Raw genomic sequence first — 18434 nt, forward strand, 5'->3', positions numbered from 1 at the left:
AGAGTCTCTAATGAAATTGGTGTCATCTATAAGGCCTTCAGAGTCGCAGAGGACATACATGGCCAGGACATTGCATTCAACAAGCAAAAGAGAGATATAACTTGAGAGTGTGGACTCTTACACTGAAAACAGTTTTTCTTTTCTGTATCACTGAATCTGTAGACCATCACTTCATTGCATCTTGATTACAGATAGAATTGCACTGGGATTGGATTTGGCTTACAGGTACCAGATCCCCATACTTAGGCTAAACTCTCACTGCAACTCTTCCATGATCAGGGATTATGTCTATTGTCTTCTGCATAGAACTGGCAGTGCTGGCAGAGGGTGAGAGAGTTGTTCCCTCCATGCTCTCAAATAAGCTCTGGAACAGGACAAGAGGTAGTGCCTCTGTGTTGTATAGTGTCTTGATCTCTTCAGTCGTATTCGACAAGGGCGATGGAAGTGGTTCAATTAGTAATTGCATCTTTACATTATGTTTTGTTTTGTGAACCACCCAGAGAGCTTTGGCTATTGGATGGTATAGCAATTAATAAAGAAACAAATACATTCATATTACAAATATATGGGGTATTTATTTTATTTATACAATTATTTCTGAGTCACCTTTTAGCCCCAGAAGAAACTGCATTTCTAGGACTTTTAACAGTCTGTCCTTTTATGTGAACATGGCACTTTTTTAGATGTCTTTGAAACATCTTTGTCATCTCTGTCAACAGGCAATGGGTTGACTGCAGCTGTTCTTTGCACAAGAACCAGCTGTCTCCATAAATTTCATTTTAAATGCAGGGGATAGTTAGTTAAAGGTGACACAACAGCTGCAAGCCAGCTTCTGCCTTCCTTTCCGATTCTGTTATAGTACATGGTTTACACTTGGAATTATGGCATTTGAGTATTCAAGTGATACTTTCAAGTAAACACTTTAATTACTGAGAGGTTGCTACGTTTGGAGGTTGTTTGGGCCACATGATGTCTGCCACCCCAGATCTTCGTGCCAAAAAACTGGTTGTTCTGAGACTACTTTTAGTCTGATTATTTTCCTTAGTTCAGCTTGTCTGCACTTCTGTTGTGATGTGCACCAACCCTCCGCATTTACCCCAGCATGATTTCCCTGCCCAGGGGGGTGTCTTTCACAGCTGTGACCTTACTGATGCCTTGTCAAGGGGTGTTTCCATGATGTTGCCACAATTTCAGGGCTGGCCATCAGAGTTCTCAGCAACCCCATGGCATTTACTTTGTTTACCACTAAATTCTGGTGGCCATCACTGCAAAGTATAGGTGTGCTCGGCCTCTGGGCAGCCTCTTAACTTTTTTTTTTTTTAAGTAAAGCATTAAAGCAAAATAGCGCTTTTGTCCAGCAATACCTTTACCCACTATCTCACTATTGCGCATTTGCCCAGCAATATCTATACCCCCCCTCTCACTATTGTGCAATAGTGAGATGGGGGTGTAGGTATTGCTGGGCAAATGCACGATAGTGAGATGGGGGTAGTGCTTGCTAATGCAGTTTTAGAGGGAAAGAAATTTTTAAAAAATTGGTGGAACTGGGCATAGGTTGGGGAAGCAGGTGTCTCCTCAGAAGTAACTCCCATTGTGGTCAATGAGGCTTGTTCCTTAAATATCCATGATGAGTTTCTTTACCGTTTGCTTTGTTGCTGTAAGGAATTAATGTGAGGCTTTGATCCTTCGCATTATGGGAGCTTCAGGGGAAGCAGACAGGGGTAGAGCCTGGATGTGAGGGGGAGCCTCTCGTATTGGTTGAGTGGCCCCTGCCAGTCTGATGACGTTCATTCCAATCCCCCCACCCCACCTGGAAGTATGTTCCTGTGAAGCGACTTAGAATGGTGTGATGCACTTGTTTGTGGAGCCTTGTGCAAAGCTGGTTCCTTGAAAAATCCGGATAAGCCACCATTTGCTTCTCCTTCCATTGTCATGGAGACACCCCCTTAGACACCTTTCTAAAAAAAATGACTCAAGGGGACTTACAACAGATTGAAACATACAACATTTAAAACAGCAGCAACAATTATCCATTAAAATACAACCATTCCAAAAAACAACTGTAATGTCTGTGGCAACCATAAACTATTCAACTGATGCCTTAAACAGCCCATCATATCCCATCCAATGCTTTCAAATGCCATCAAATGAAATGTATTCTTGAGTTATGAGAAATAGGGAACACACCAGTCAACAAAATGGTTGGGACAATGATAAAACCTTCATGGATGTAATTGATTTGCAAATACTGAACAACCTAAACAGGCCCAGTACCAAACATAATGTGGTACTGAGACAAGAGGGCATTTAGGGTTGAAAGCTGTGTGTGTCAATGTTGCGTGAGGAGGCTTGGAAAATGAAAACAACAAAAGCTTCTGGAGTCAGTTAATAACAGCTGTGGATGCAGAGCTAAAATCCAGGATTGTTCTGAGGAGGTCCATAGAATCATAGAATAGTAGGGTTGGAAGGGGCCTATAAGACCATTGAGTCCAACCCCCTGCTCAATGCAGGAATCCAAGTCAGAGCATCCCTGACAAGTGACTGTCCAGCTTCATCTTGAATGCCTCCAGTGTGGGAGAGCCCACCACCTCCCTAGGTCATTGGCTCCATTGTTGTATTGCTCTAACAGTCAGGAAGTTTCTCCTGATGTTCAGCCAGAATCTGGCTTCCTCTAACTTGAGCCCATTCTTCCGTGTCCTGCATTCTGGGCTGATCAAGAAGAGATCCTGGCCTTCCTCTCTGTGACCTTTCAAGTACTTGAAGAGCACTATCATATCTCCCCTCAGTCTTCTCTTCTCCAGGCTAAACATGCCCAGTTCTTGCCATCTCTCCTCATAGGGCTTTATTTCCAGTCCCTTGATCATCTTTGTTGCCCTCCTCTGAACTCTCTCCAGTTTGTCTGCATCCTTCTTAAAGTGCGGTGCCCAGAACTGGACACAATACTCCAGATGAGGCCTAACCAATGCTGAGTAGAGGAGAACTATTACTTCCCGGGATTTGGAAGCTATACTTCTGTTAATACAGCCCAAAATCGCATTTGCCTTTTTTGCAGCCACATCACATTGTTGGCTCATTTTCAGCTTGTGATCTACAACAATTCCAAGATCCTTCTCTCTTGTGGTGTTGTTGAACCATGTATCCCCAATCTTGTAACTGTGCATTTGGTTTCTTTTTCCTAGGTGCAGAACTATTGATAAGCACTCTTTGAGTCTGATTCTGTAGCCAACTGTAGATCCACCTGATAGTTGTTTCATCTAGCCCACTTTGAGCTAGTTTGCTCATCAGGATATCATGGGGCACATCTTTTGCCCTACAGAATTTGGAGGGAAGACAAAGACACTCACACACACCCCAGCTACATTAGACCTGTTAGCTTCCCACCTCTGCCCCCATGGTTGCACCTTTGACCAAACCTTTTAAAGAATCAATCATCTTTTCCCTCAGAGCTGATCCAGCTTCCCCCACCCCCCTGTGGGTGGGCACTTCTCTTCATTCTCAAATAACCTTTTAACCTGTACCCTTTGCTTGTGGTGAGGGGGTTGAGATGTCTCTGTCATGGGCTCATTTTGTGGTGATTGTCCAGGCCACATTCTGGAAGTCTGCAATAGCATGCTCCAACTCTGGACTCAAGTCTCATCCTCACACCACTTCTTCACCATAAGCAGAGTGCCATCTAGAAGCAATCCCTGTTGAATTACTTAAATGCCTGACAATTACCTTCAGCATCAGACCTTAGTGCTGGATCCATTTAGAATGTGTATCCTTCCATCCTTCACAGGACTTAGACATTTGCCCTTAACGAGTTTCTGTAGGCTGGCTTTAAGAAGTACATCTCCAGCATGCTCAAAGAATGGGGGCAGAGGAGAGAAGTGGGTGACAAGAAAGGGTTGATGAAATACACGTATCTTGCCTATTACGTAGCTTGCCCCCTAATCTAGTGCAATATGTATCTCCATCCCTCTCTTCCAGCAGTCCAAGCTTGATAAGGTAATCCTGGTTTGCAAGGCTGGTAGCTGCAAATGAGATCATGATATGCAAGGTATAAATCTCAGGTGAAATTTGCAGATTTACAGTGGGAGTGATCAGATTGCTCTGGAGAAGCGGCACAAAGCAGACCAGTGGCAGCATCCTTGCAGGAATGACCAGGCACGCAGAGGAGTTGGGCATCTGTCAGAAGGACCTGACTGGTTTCTATCAGCTGTCAAGTCTGTGTGGTGAAAAGGTGCTGCAGTGTTTGCTCTCCTTATATGGCAACAAGGAGACAGATGCCTGGTTAAAAACAACTGCAGCTCAAACCATCTTTGCTGCTGCCAGAAAGAAAAAACTTTCTAGAGGGGGCCTTGAAGAGCAAAGGTAGCACAGAAGAATGCTGCTCTTCTGGAGTCCCTGACGTGAAACCCACAATGATTCCACTTGCCCGCCTCCAAGTCTTGGCTGCAGCACCTTCCCGGGAGGGAAAAAATAGACTGCATCCATCCATCAATCTTGTCAGCACTCAAGGAGTGAAACAAGTTTAGTAATAAGTGTCCACTGTTGTTATTTAACATTCATCCAGTTCCAGGATAACAGAAGAGACACAGTCCTTCTACCCAGCCTGCCTGCAGCAGCAACAGCACTCTTCCATCTTTTCAGATCCCAGAAGGACCCACCTTTTATATCACAATATGCAGCATGAGACCCTCTTGGCCTACTGTATATGGCTTCTTCCTTTCACTGTGTGCACCTGTTTTTCTCTTTCGCTCTTTGACCATGTACATATATAAACAAACCAAAGCAAAATGGTGGTGATGGTGCTGCAACCCACCTTGAAACAAATGAAGCTGTCTTATGCACAGTCTGGCCATTGGCCCCGTCTGGCCTACTATTGCCTATGCTGAGTAATGAAGCGGCAGTGTTTAATCAATTAATTGTTACATCAATCAAAGAGACTTTTACTCAAAAGGTGTCCCTGATTAATCAGGTAGCAGATTTTGAAAAATAATTTAATTTTTAATACAGGTACATGTAAAAACTGCAGATAAGCAACTTATTAAAAGATGCTGGCCAGCAAGTGACCATGCCCTGAGGAGTCCTCAGAGGAGGAGCGAGAGGCCCCAGAAGCCCAGCGTGCCCCAGACCAGGGACTGCCACTGGACCCACAGGAGCCTGAGCCCTTGGGGGAGGTGGTTGCAGGGCCATCCCTTTCAGGAGAAAGGGGCCCTGCCTCTGAAGCAGGGGCTGAGCAGCCCCCTGGCCCACCGCAACAGGCTGGTGGGGCTTCTGTGTGAAAGAGGGCTTGCTTCCAGGAAAGGTCTCTTCAGGAGAAAGTGACTCCTCGGGAGTAGGGATGAGGGAGAATTTCTCCCCGAAACTTCGGGGGGTCGAGCGCCAACGCATTCGGTCCTCCGAAGGTTGTTCGGGGAGAACTTCTGCCCCCCCCCCCCGGGATGGGACTTACCTTTCACAAATGTCCCTCCCGGCGGCGGTTCAGCAGGTCTTCGTCAGGGGTGGGGGCGGCAGCCGGTCTTTCGACCGGCTGCCGCCACCGCCATTACAAGCAAAGTAAAAAAAATAGCGTTGCCCTTATTTTCGCCATAGTCTATGTAAATCTTTACGTAGACTACAGGGACCAAATAAGGAACGCGAATGGCGGCTCCCTATGGGGGCCACCATTAGCCATACGCGCTTTTTTTTTCAAAGTCACCCGTGATAGGCTACGTGACGATTAACGTAGCCTATCACGGCTGACTTTGCAGATCTAGCCGTGATAGGCTACATTAATCGTTACGTAGCCTATCACAGGGGCATTTTTTTTTTTCTTTTGAAGTTCGCGGCCGGGGAGATGGGGCGCTTCTCCCCGGCCTGAATTTCGGCGAGGCGGGAAGCCTCCCCCCCCAGCCTGAATTTCGGCCGGGCGAGGAGGGAAGCCTCCCCCCCCCGGCCTGAACTTCGGGGGGAGCAGCAAAGCGCCTCCCCCCCACTGCAAAGCAAGCTGCGAGACCAGGTAAGTGACTTTCGTGCACCCCTACTCGGGACCAGGGCTCTGAAAGGGGATCTCTGATTACTGCAGCTGAGCTCTGGGTCTGGTCCAGCTGGCTTTGGGCTTAAAAGCCTTCACTGGAAACCCAGCCACTGCTAAAACGACTTGGTCCATCTAGCCTCTGCTGTGCACCTTGCCTCCTGAATTGTGCCGTGATTGATGCTGTTTCCTGACCTTTTGGGCTGCTCAACGCCCCTGCTTCTGAACTGCATAACGCACCTGACTGATTTACTATGTTTGACTTCTCTCTTGTTACCTTGACCAGTTCTGCTGTTGCCTGATCCTCATTGCTTGCTTGCCTGCCTGCCTGCGTTCTAACCTCTGCCTGGATTTTGACCACTCCTGCCTTAGCCTAAACCTCCTTGGACTGAAACCTGTGTTCTTGACCGTTTGCTTGCCAACGTGACTTTTCTATTGCGTCACCCCCTGTATTTGCTTGCAAACAGCCAAGTCTTGATCGCCAGCATCGCTTCTCTCCAACTTTCTTATTGTTTGCTGCCATCACCCCTCAATCCATCCAAGCACTTGGGTGAAGAAAACCCCACAACCCCAGGGTTTTCTACTTGGGCGTAGAGAAACTGCCAGACACATAGCTTAGAAGATGAATAGTTAGGTGGTTAGAGAGTTGGACTGAAGAAACCAGGGTTTGATTCCTCACTCAGTCATGAAGCTCACTGGGTGACTCTGAGCCAGTTGCTGACTCTCAGCCTAACCTACCTCCCAGGGTTGTTGTGAGGATAAAATGGAGAGGAAGGTCATGTAAGCCACCTTGGGCTCCTTGGAGGAAAGGCAGGATATACATATAACAAATAAATTGATGAATAGTGTGGATGGTGCAGTGAAATGGCAGCAGATGTTGCTAGGGAACCCAGCAACTCTGGCCAAGTGGGTAGATGTAGGGTGCTACAGCTTCTTGTCGTGCTGCCAGTTGTGATAAGGCAATTTTCCAGCCATGGGGGGACAGGAAGCAAGGAGCTGGAACAGCAGAAGGGAAAAGGAGTGGGTTTGATAGCAGATGATTCCTAGATCATAAATGCAATAGGGGATGGGGTGGTTCAGTGTATGAACCTTCATGTATTGTGCTGTGGCATACCTTTAAACGCAACAGGTTTGCAGCCCTGTATCACATAGATACAGGGGTACACTCCCAGACCATCACTTTCCTGACTGGGAGTCATGAATCTGTCACATCTCACCCCTGTACTACAGTGTGATTATTAGCCCTACTTTACCCGTCCCAGGATGGCCCATACCTGTGAACGGAATTTGGCTTTTACCACATTAATTGTATATTTGTGATTAGGAACCACCATCATAAGAGGGTTTCCCAGATCATACAAGGCCCAAAGCAGCATCTCTGTGTGTGTTTCCAGCACTCACCATGGGCTTGTGGGCAGGGAAACCCAAGAGGAAAGAAACAGGATGTGAGCTGACCCAAGAAACAGTGTGTGTGCCCCCTTATTGTGGCTGGCAGCATAACAGGAAGCCGTACCTTGCAGGACAGTCAGATTCTCTGGAAGCCAGTGTGATTAACTGAGCTCCCAGGCTTTACAGATTTAGGACTTCACCCCTCCCCAGGAACCTTACTCTGTGGGATGCCACCTTGCAGTAAGAGGGACATTAGTGGGATGGCTGACCTTCCTCCAGACAGCAACCCAGGTACATGACACTACATGAGCCGAGACCAGGGCTGCCCACTCTGAGAAACATGGCCCAGCCCTAGGAGGCCAGGGTACTAGCCTAAGGATCCAGGCAGACCAGCCGTCCTAGGAGGGATTGTGGTTGGGGTCATTTGTTTAGCTCTCTTGAATTCAGGCTGTATTGTAGGAAACATCTTGGATTTTTCTTCTTTCCCTGTAGCATACAGCTCCACAAACAAACAAACTTTCATCTGATATTGCAGCAAAAGTTCTGCTGCTAAGGACAAAGCCAGATATGACATTAAATGCACCTTTACATTGAATTTTTTAAAAATGTGAATAATGGTGGTGGTGATCATTATTGGGGTTGCAGTATGTATGGAGGAGGAATATAACACTTTCCTCCCCTGCTGCAGTCCTCCAAAGCTAGCATTTGTATTGGTGTGAATCCGCCATTGGCATTAATGGGGGACACCCCCCTCCCCAAGTAACTACCAGCTTCTGAAAGGGGGAAATCATTCTTCAGCTGCTCAGGATCACTACTTCAGGGACATGAACTTTTCCTACTTATACATGTTATACATGTTATTTCGTCCAGCTTCTATGCCATCTCTTCACAGCACCTTGGGCTAATAGTTTAACAAAATATAATAAAAGAGCACTTAGTTATATAGAAAATTCAAATTTTCTATATAATCACAAGTGCTCATATAGATTTTTAAATTATTGGGGTGGAGGTGGGGAGCCTGGCAGACAGCAAGGCTAACCCTATCACAGTATAACCCCACCATTTTCTGAACATCCCCCCTCTTTAAATCCTAGTTCCTGGAGGTGTGCCTCTTCTCTTCAACAATGAAGCACACAGCCAAGCTTTTATGGTTTTTTAAAATGCAGGAAATGGTTAATCCCGCTGAGGCTGCAATCTTATACACACACCTGCAAGTAAGTCCCATTGAACTCAAGAGGGCATACTTCTGAGTAGATATACATAGGACTGTACTATGACCCACAGCCATGTCCCATGCAGCAAGGCTACCTCACCCCACTTTTGTAGTGATGAATATTGCATGACCCCAGTGCTGAAACCTGGCTTTTTTCCATATCTGGCATAATGTTAAAGTTGCCAGCTTTTCAAGTGATCTCTGTAACTCTGCCTTTAAGAGCATCTTGATCTGTGACGATTGCCAGGTGATGTTTGCCTTCAGGCTGTGAAAAACTATTCCCAGCTATTTCCTACATTTTCTAGCTTCAACCAACCAAAGAGGCTGGTTGAAAAGTTACTCTGGCCAAACCACCTTCCCTCCCTTGGAAAAACAGCACCCCCTGTGTTTTGAGTATAGCTAATAACCATGTGAATCAGGTGGTTCTGATGTAATCCAAAAGCATTTCAGTTGCATTTCAGATTGGACAAAGACACAGGGCGGGTTTGTATGATCACCAGGCAGTTAACAAACCACAGTGGCTTGTTAACCATGCTGAGCATGCCAGTCACATGCTGGCCAGATTTGCTTAATCACCCTTGCTAGTGCAGTTTACCATGTTGTCTGAACCCAGTGAAGGTGGATTGCTACAATCCACGAATTTCCTGTCCTTCACAAAAGAGCGAATTGAAGTTTATCATTATGTGTGAAGTTTCCAAAGAATATCTTGGAGCAATTGCTTCCATCTGGAAACCCAACCTTTAGTTTTAGTTGGGTTGATGTTATACAAAATAGTTGTACTTTGGTTAAAAGTTATAAACATTAATCTCAAACAATATACTACAACTTTTTCCATTACCTCCAAAAATCACATACAATATTACTTTAATTATATTTTTACAAAATAGTAATATTTCTCCTGTGTTGTCCCCAAACTCTGGAACACACTCCCTGTGGAGTTGTGACAGGTCCCTACTCTTTTTGCATTCAGAAAAGGGGTCAAGACACATCTTTTTAACTTGGCTTTTTAAATCGTGATGGCTTTATTGTTGTTTTTAAGGTTCTGCTATGTTTTGACTATGGTTTTTATGTTTTGAACTTTTTGTAAACTCCCTTGGTTGGTCCCAGAGAGGTGGTATAAAAATACAGTAAATAAAATAATAAACAATCCATTAAAGATCTCTTCATCATAATCTCCATAAGCAATTATGCAAGTTTTTTCTTGGATACAGGACAGTAGCTCATTGCATCACATCAAACAGCTATAGCAGCACTGCACATACAAAAACGCCCTGAGTGTAATGTGAGCTGCAAGGATAAGTTGCCAACATGTTAGAGACAGAGCTGAGCATTAGAATGTGTTCTTAGGTTTCCAGTACATTGCATTCTGGAAATGACTGGCTACCCTCAGTGGAGAGGCTGAACTACTGGGACATGTGGTCATATCATGGATTGCTTTTAGAACCTTGCAATTTTAAAAGATTTGGGAATGCATGGCTGGCTCTTTCCTCAAAAGCCACTAACGTGTGGGACATTCTAATGTGATCTCTTCATTTTTTTTCTATCCGATCACTTCGAAACAGTAAGGATTGTGGCCCAACTCATATTAATATTTAGTAGCTATTGAGATAACTTGTCAGCTGAAGATGTTCTCTCAGTATCTTGGCAAAACTCATTAGGTATTGACTTAAACATTGGATGAGGAGCGTGATAGAAACATCCTTCCTATAGCCTCATTGGAAATGTTCTGAGACAGCCTCAACCTTTTTCTGCTGCACTTCATTCATTTTTTTCTTTTTTACTCTGAGAACTGTTGGGGTTGCATTTGACATTGGCCACAACTCAGTACAGTACTAAGGTTCTTTAAGTGTGCTTCCAGAGGAGGCTTTTATCTCACCATCCTTGTGCTTCATTCATGGAATTTTATGGCAGGTCCAGATGACATCATCTTCCACTCATAGCCCTTCCATGTTTTCCTACCACTTCTTCCATTTATTTTCCTACCACAGAAAATTAATTAAAAAAAAAGACAGAATCACTGCAGAGTGCCTTCCAATTGCTAGTGCTAGGAGCCCTATGTCTAGAAGCACCCTGCGTTGGATTGTGGCCGTTACCCAAAAGCACCAAAAAAGAGGGTGAGGAGTGACTTATTCAGTTTCTTTTTGACATTTGCAGGTAATATCAAAGCCATCTTGAGATAAGGAGCGATGGCTCTGTTCACACGTAACACCAAACCATGATGGTTAGGGAATTTGCCCTAGCCACAGTGGCTTAGCATGTCACATGTGGGGGAGAAAAAACCGCTAACCGTGGTTCCGAAACCACCCTGGGTAACCACCCCCCTGCAGCCGGATTACGGGGCCCCAGGTGGCTTACCTTTACATGTGGTGGGCTCTCCGGTGGTTAAAATGGGCTCCTGGTAGTTTCTAGGCCGTGACCATAGCAATAGCAACCTAGAGCATCCCACACTTCCGGCGATGCTCTAGCTGGCGCAGACTCCATCTATGGTTGCTGGTGTGTCGCAACAGATGGAGTGGCTGGCGCACGTTTTCGCAGTGTGAGGGCCACTAGGATCACCGCTGGCGGGAGGATGATTATGGTAACTATGGAGGGGGGGGTTATGGGAAACATGTGGTGCTGTGTGGTTCCCAGTCGCATGACTGGTGCACATGTCGTGGTTTCACTACACCTGTAGTTACCCTAACCACCGTCCACCTGTGCGCATCTGAACAGGGCCTATGAATTGATGTAAACTCCCAATACAAATATCTTAACGGGAAAGTTTTACATGATCACAATGAGGGCTAGAATTCAGAATACCAGACGCAGAATTTGACTACAGCAGCAAACCCAAGTTTGTCCTAAAGAATACACTTGATCAGGAGCTGCAGTTCACCTTCTCTCTCTTGGAGTGTACCACACATGTTGATTACACTTACATTTTGCATTTTGGGGAGTATACGTAAAATAACTGAAGTGTACATCCAAGGAAATAATGAGTGAAGGAAAGCCCATTCAAATTCAAATTAAGCAAATGAGTCGGATTATCCATTCATCAAAAGCAGGGATTCAGCATAGGAAGGGGGAGAGAAACAAGCAGCCATAGTTTCTACAATTGTACAGAAGCATAGGAAAATTATATCGGCATATTCACCACTCCGAATCAAGCAATGGATATATAACAACCTTAAGATTCATCAGCTCATAGCCCTTTTGTCAGAAGACAGCTGGTTGTTATAACCATAATGGTCAGGAATTACACAATCAATCATTCTTATACTATATGTGATATTCAAATATATCTTACCTATTTATCTAGAAAACCTGAAATAAAACTGTTGAGTAAAAAAAAATCAAAGTGGGCATGAAAGACATGAACTAAAAATAGATTTTTATTAGACTCACTTCAATGTTTTAAACTGCATCTTTTCAAATTACACCAGGGCTTTAACCAGGTAGATTTCAAGGTTCATTCTTAAGCTGAGTATTTGTTCTGTCTCCAGTTTTATTTAAAAAGCAAACTTTTTGAAAGTAGTGAATAAACCTAAAGCAACATTTTTGCCCTTATTTTACACTAGAGTGTGAGTTTAGTTTTTAGCAAGCAAATAAGTTATTAAATAGCTGTTTAAAAATATCATATGTTGCTTCATTTAAAAAACCCTCAATCTCTTCTGCGCCTCCCAAGGAATATCTTAATCTCTTCTAAGCAAGCACCATTCCCAACCCCACTCAGCCCCTGGCACAACCTGTGATCCCAAGGCCGCCCTTCTTAGCATGCAGCACCGTAGCCACTTTCTCCCACGAGTCAAGATGCCTGCAAAAGCCCCTTTATGCCACCACCTTAGTGTAGACAAAATCAGAGTCTCTGTCTGAGTTCTTCCCTTGTGTATCTCAAGTGAACAGGATTCAGACGATGAAGCGTGCAAGAGAAGAACTCTATTGCTATTCAAACTGGGATACGTTGGAAGGGAGACTTAAGGAGTCCTCTGTCCATATCCTGAAGTAAGAGTCTGAGTTGCAATAATACGGGGACTGTGTTGAACCTTGATGGTGGCACTTGGTCTCCACCTGCTTTGGTTATTTAGGGTGCAATCCTATGCATGTTTAGACAGGAAAAAAGCCTACAACTCCCAGCATTCCCCAGCCAGCACCGCTGGCTGGGGAATGCTGACAGTTGTAGGCCTTCTTTCTGTCCAAAGATGCGTAGGATCACGCCCTTAATTGCTTATATACAACTCCCTGGCAGGTTCTTAACACAGGTCTGCAACAGGGTTTCTCAGAAAGGGAACACATGTTGAATGAACATGTTGAATGAATGCGTGGAGGGACTCGCAAGGCCGTGGGAGCTAGGCCCCCCCCATCTTTATGCACTGCTGCCAAGCTCCCTTGCAGAAGGTCCGTTCAACATTCTTCAGAAGAAGATGAATGCGGGGAGACCTCCTGCATGTGAGGAGGGACATGAGTTGGCAAGGGTCCCTCCTTGCATGGAGGAACTCTGTACACGTGCAGCTGCATGTGCGAAGAGCCTTTGACGGACATCAAACAGATGCTCATTGGGGGAGCATGGCAGTGGTGTGGTGGACGGGGCTAGCCCATGTGGCCCTCTCCACACATTCACTCGCTGCATGGAGGGGATGTGTATACCCTGCTCTACTCTAAGGGAAACGGGGCTGGAGAACTCTGGAGGTTAGGTTATACTTAAGGGGACAGTGCACAGCTAATGCATTGTGCCTGAATACAGTACATGGAGGGTTCTGGCAAAGGCTCTGTTGGTGTCCACGCTGGGGAGGCTTAAAAACACCCTTTGTCGGGTCCCTTGATTCTGGGGAAGTCAATGGGTGGAGCCAATGTTGTTAGTCCTTCATGACCGTAGCTCCATTCAAAAGAGGGCCCCTGTTAGGAAGGAGATGCTAAGCAGGGTGTAAAGAGCTTCACAAGTAGCACCTTCATATGCTAGTCATGTGAAGGGACACTCCCCAGCCCCACAGCCCACATGTTAGCATAGATGTCTGAGGTGGCAAAGTGTAGGCCTCCCCAGATCCCTGGACCCTGATTGTTCAGGGCTCCAGGCCCCAGGGAAAGCTTTGCACATAGAGGTCTGCACACATTGGTTTCCCTGCCTCAGGTGTTCGTGCTAATGGATGGATGGCAGGGGCAGAAGGAGCCGTGTGTTATCAGGTGGCGGGTCAGAGGTACAGCCCTGCTTTTGACGGCCTCAGTGAGACAGTACCAAAGTGAGACATGCACACCTTTGACATATATGTCCATTGGGAGACAATGGATAATAAATGTTTAGGATTCCCATAGCACTTTTAGAGTGCGACACATTCCTCATGTACTCTAAGAACATAAGAAGAGCCCTGCTGGATCAGACCAAGGGCCCATCTAGTCCAAAATTTTGTTTGCACAGTGGCCAACCAGCTGTAACTCTCTCTCTCTGTAATCATTATTAACAACCCTGTAAGGTATTATTCCCATACTGCAGATTTGCAAGGGCGGGGGGGCTGAGCGGCCATACCTTGCCTAAAGCCACTCGGTGAGCTCATGACAGAGATGAGGCTTCAACCAGGAACTTCCTGACTCACAGCTGAATCCCTTAGTCACTACTCTAGATGAGCTTTATCCTCAAAGCATCTCTCCCTTATGTTCTCATAAGTGAGTCTTAACAGTCTCCTTGCTCAGGCTGTGATGAATTGCAACCAGCTGGTTCCACCCCAACTCCCTCACACATTCGCTCCCTGATTTACAGCAATGCACTCATTTTTCCTCCTTACCTGTCAAATACTACAGCAGCGTAGGCGCGTTCTGCAAAAATGACATCTCCTGCCCCAAATTCCTTCGCTGCCTTCAGCCCCCTGCCTTTGCTGTCAGTACTGAACACTTCCACTGTCTCCATGCCTCCTGTTGTTATGTCAAGGCATCCGAGCTTGTAACACAGAGAGTTCCAAGTGACTCAAATCTCTTATCACTCCTGCTCTTTAAAGCCTTCCCAACTTCCAGAGGACCAGTTCTATAAATGGACTGGCTCGGCACCTCCCACCTAGTACCGTATTTCTATAGGGAAGTGGTGGTTGAGGGAGACTTTATTCAGCTTACACAAGTGTCTTTGGGCAGGGGATGAGCAGGTGTGCGGGGGGAGGTCGGCTACACATGATCAGGGTTTGCTTCGTTAGGGCAATGAATAAAACAAAGTTATTTTCCAAAATGAGCATTCTTGCGCATGCAACAACCACGACAACTTTTACTTTACACTCTCCTACTGGGAAGATGATGGGTATTCTTGAAATTATTTTTAGAAAACACATGCTTCTGCCTGTCAGGGACCAACAGCTGAGAAAGTGCGAAGCAGCACAGCCGGTATGCAACGCACATTAGTGCTGAATGCTCTCTGCTCTCTTTCAAAAAGAAATTAAACAGTGCAACAATTGTTTGACACACAGCAAGAGAGTTATGCATATTTGAAGACCATGGGCTAGAAACACCTCCCTTGCAGGCACAGGAGTTGCCTACAGGGCACCAGCCCAGCAGCTTGTAGAAGCATGGTGAAGGCGCCTGAAGGTCTTGCAGAAACCTGGCGCCACTCTCGGAAGCAGACATGACATCTTTACTCCTCCCTTGAGCGAATGTCGAATTATCCTGGAGTAAATCCTAACTGGTTTGGGAATGTAGGTAAGGTTCTGTGTACCAAAATTCTGCACCAGGGTGAGCAGATTTTGCTATACTTCTACTAGTGACGGGCGGGTGGGCGGGCGGGCGGGCGGGGCAGGGGAAATAGCTTATGTCAGGAGCTGAAGAGTCCCCTCCCCCATTACTGGAAATCTTATTCCCAAAATACTTGCGCTTTGGAAATTTCACCAGGCATTGCCCACACACTTTAAAGCACATCTTTACAATTATAAGGACCAACAACTTTACTAATAACAAAAGCTTGATTTTTTAAATCACAATTGGACTGAACTCTGTAAATAATCTACCCAATATAGTTTTAAAATAAATACTTTTCCCAGGTATTTTATATGCTGCATTTTCAGCTAAAGTGGCCCTCAGAATATCCAGGAAACAGCATATACAACAATTAAAAAATCTTAAAAAACTAAATCAAAGTAAAACTCTATCCAAGTGCAACCTGCTACACCTGATACCAAATGAGCAGAATGTGAAAAATCCACATTCTGCATCAACTATGGACCGTGGAACCACCTGATCAGCATCCTGTACAGGACATAGGAAAGAATTAAGAATGAACTCTCAGAACTAGAATCTCACAGAACTACATTAAGAATAAGCTCATAGAACTGGATTGTCCTAAAACTGAGGAACGTAAAGAAACAAATTGACAAGGAGAAACGGCTCAAGGCCAGATGTATATCCAGGAGTCACCTACTATAGGACAGGCTCAGCTGAGAAAGTAACTGAACACCTCTGCTTGTCATCAACAACTTTCACTGTAATCTTTTCCAATGCATCTAGGGATGCTGGTGAAGTCCTCTGAGCTTGGGCTTGGAAACAAACTTTAGAAGCTCATAGAAGACTACCTCAAAGGAGAGGTGAACTTTACAACTCCTTTTCTGGCTTTGATTTTCCCTTACTTCCCATCATGGTGACATGCTGATTGGCAATGTACTGGGGCACGAAGGTGAAGAAGGTTATGGGAGATGCAGCTCTCCCTAGGAGAACTGCATTTCCCGTGATCCTCTGAGCTTTTGCATCCTGGTATGCTATTACACAATGTGTAAAGGCAAAAGAGAAAGTGGGAGGGAAAGCAAGACCTCCCTCTGATCTTCATTGGAAATGGGGGAATGTGTTCTGGTGTGAGGGCTAGTGGGGAATGCTTGGGGGGACCGTGAGGACTGGCTCAGAAAAATTATCCATGACATTCTAAATTTTTTTTTGAGGGGAGGGGAATCTTAGGAGATTTAATCTGCAGTGAGCTTGGGAGATGTTCATCTCTGAATGCACGATCAGTGATCTACAGCAGCCTTCCCCAACTGGTGCCCTCTGGATGTTTGGAACTACAACTCCCATCATCTCTGACCATTGGCCATGGTGGCCAGAGCTCATGGAAAATGTCTGGAGGGCACCAGGTTGAGGAAGGCTGTGATTCTTACCTGTCACAGGCCTATCCTCGCTTATGGAAAGTTCCCCAACCTGAAGCAACTACTAACCAGCAACGATAGACCATCCAGTGGGAATGCAAACCCAGGAACTAGCCCCTGCAACAAACCCCAGTGGCTCCTCTGTTCCTTTATCTGTTCGAGTGGTGCATCACAGGCCGCAACACCATACCTTCAAAGGCCCATTCACCCTCACATCTTGTAACGTAATGTGCACTCAGTGCTCATCTGCCATTTCCTTAGGCCAAACTGGACTGTCCCTATGCAGGAGGATCAACAGACACAAATCAGATATTAAATCAGACACACAACATTATGCTATTTATTGTTGGGTTTGGCATTTTTTACAGCAGTGCGTGGCAAGCCACACTTGAAGCTGTATCACAGTTAACTCTGGATTTCTTTTTTCTATAACAGTTTATTGATATTTTCTAGATATAGTACAATGATAGAATACGTAATAACGATACAACAACAACATCACAGTATAACTTTCACTCAGCATAATCCACCCAGTATGATGTGAAGAAAAAGTCTCCAGGCTCGAAAGGGAAGAGTGACAAAGGGATAGAACTGGAGACGGAATGAGGAAATGTTAACTAGAAACACAAACAGTCTAGGAAAGAGTGTCAGAATGGACTAAAGGTTTGTAACTGAAACACAGTCTGTTCTTTGATGACCAACAGAAACAGTTTATCCATCCATTCATGAATATTTCCTAAATAATCCCAACATCTGCTCCCTTTTACATTTCCATATTCTTGGAAAGTGCTGCGAGAGTACATGCAGAAAACGGAAGGAACACTTAAAATTGGAATAATCAAATGTGTTGCCAAAACGAGCTGATGTGCAGTCATTAGAAACAGGACAATACCAGCAAGACAAGCCAGAGACCACTACTACATCGGACAGGGTTTTTGTTAGTGCTGCTGCGCTAGTCTATGTACACCTTACCACTGATGCGAACATGCCCCACTAATGTAAGAGGTTAACTGTATTCTTATCTCAGTTCCAGGTCAGACAAAACTTGATAATACAGCCCCATCGTGTGGTGAAACAGCCAGGCACTTTACTAAAAACGACAACCCCAACCTCCCAATAATTAAGAACTTCATAAGTTAAAAAGGAAAACTTGATGTGGTTATCTCCTTTATAGTAAAGAATAATGAAATGTAATTTTTTTTAAATGTAGTGGCCCTAATCCAGCTGTTGTGACCATTGAAACCAAAGTTAACAGTGACTAACTCAGGTCCTATTGCTTTCAATAAAACACAGTCATAGTCAACTTCAGCTATTAATTTTAGAACATTGGGAGAAAATGTATGTTGGTACTGAGTATCTTTAAATTTACCCTGAGAAGAAACAGATTTTTATTGGAGGATTCATCTATAAAGTAACTTTCTACACATTTAGCAAGCATAGATCTTTTGACTGGCACAGGTATTTCAGAAGGAATAGACACAACTGCCAGTCAGGTTACACACTTTGGGGGTAGGTATAGATGATAAATGTGGATGCCAAGTATCAAAACTACAAACTGAGCCAGAGCCCCCTTCTTGGGTGGATGTCACATGGGTCTGAAGAGTCCAGCTATGCTTGTGCATGCACATATGTGAGGGGTGATTGTGAATAGGCTAGTTTCAGAATTTCTTAAAATCTCAAAGAAATTTTTGTTCTACTGTGTTTACCAGAGCTCTGCCCACTGAAAACTGAATGCAGCCTGATGAAAAAAGTACACTGA

The 18434-nt window shown here is 44.9% G+C and overlaps 1 protein-coding gene across 3 annotated transcripts in view; it reads right to left on the reverse strand.

Moving 5' to 3' along the window:
• The window catches only part of SMYD1 (SET and MYND domain containing 1), a 42977-nt gene extending 28427 nt beyond the window's left edge, over positions 1 to 14550 (reverse strand). For 2 of the 3 annotated variants that reach the window (XM_084860381.1, XM_084860380.1), the window contains exon 1: positions 14354 to 14484. In XM_084860381.1, the coding sequence (XP_084716507.1) occupies positions 14354 to 14475 (122 nt within the window). In that variant the 5' untranslated portion in view covers positions 14476 to 14484. Of the gene's footprint in view, positions 1 to 14353 lie in introns of all 3 variants that reach the window. The other variant, XM_084860379.1, reaches the window with a different exon arrangement.
• Positions 14551 to 18434: the final 3884 nt, after the last annotated feature.

This window comes from Heloderma suspectum, chromosome 5, assembly GCF_057233095.1.
Source record: "Heloderma suspectum isolate Gila_16-S chromosome 5, 16-S_ref, whole genome shotgun sequence".
NCBI classification, from domain to species: domain Eukaryota; kingdom Metazoa; phylum Chordata; class Lepidosauria; order Squamata; family Helodermatidae; genus Heloderma; species Heloderma suspectum.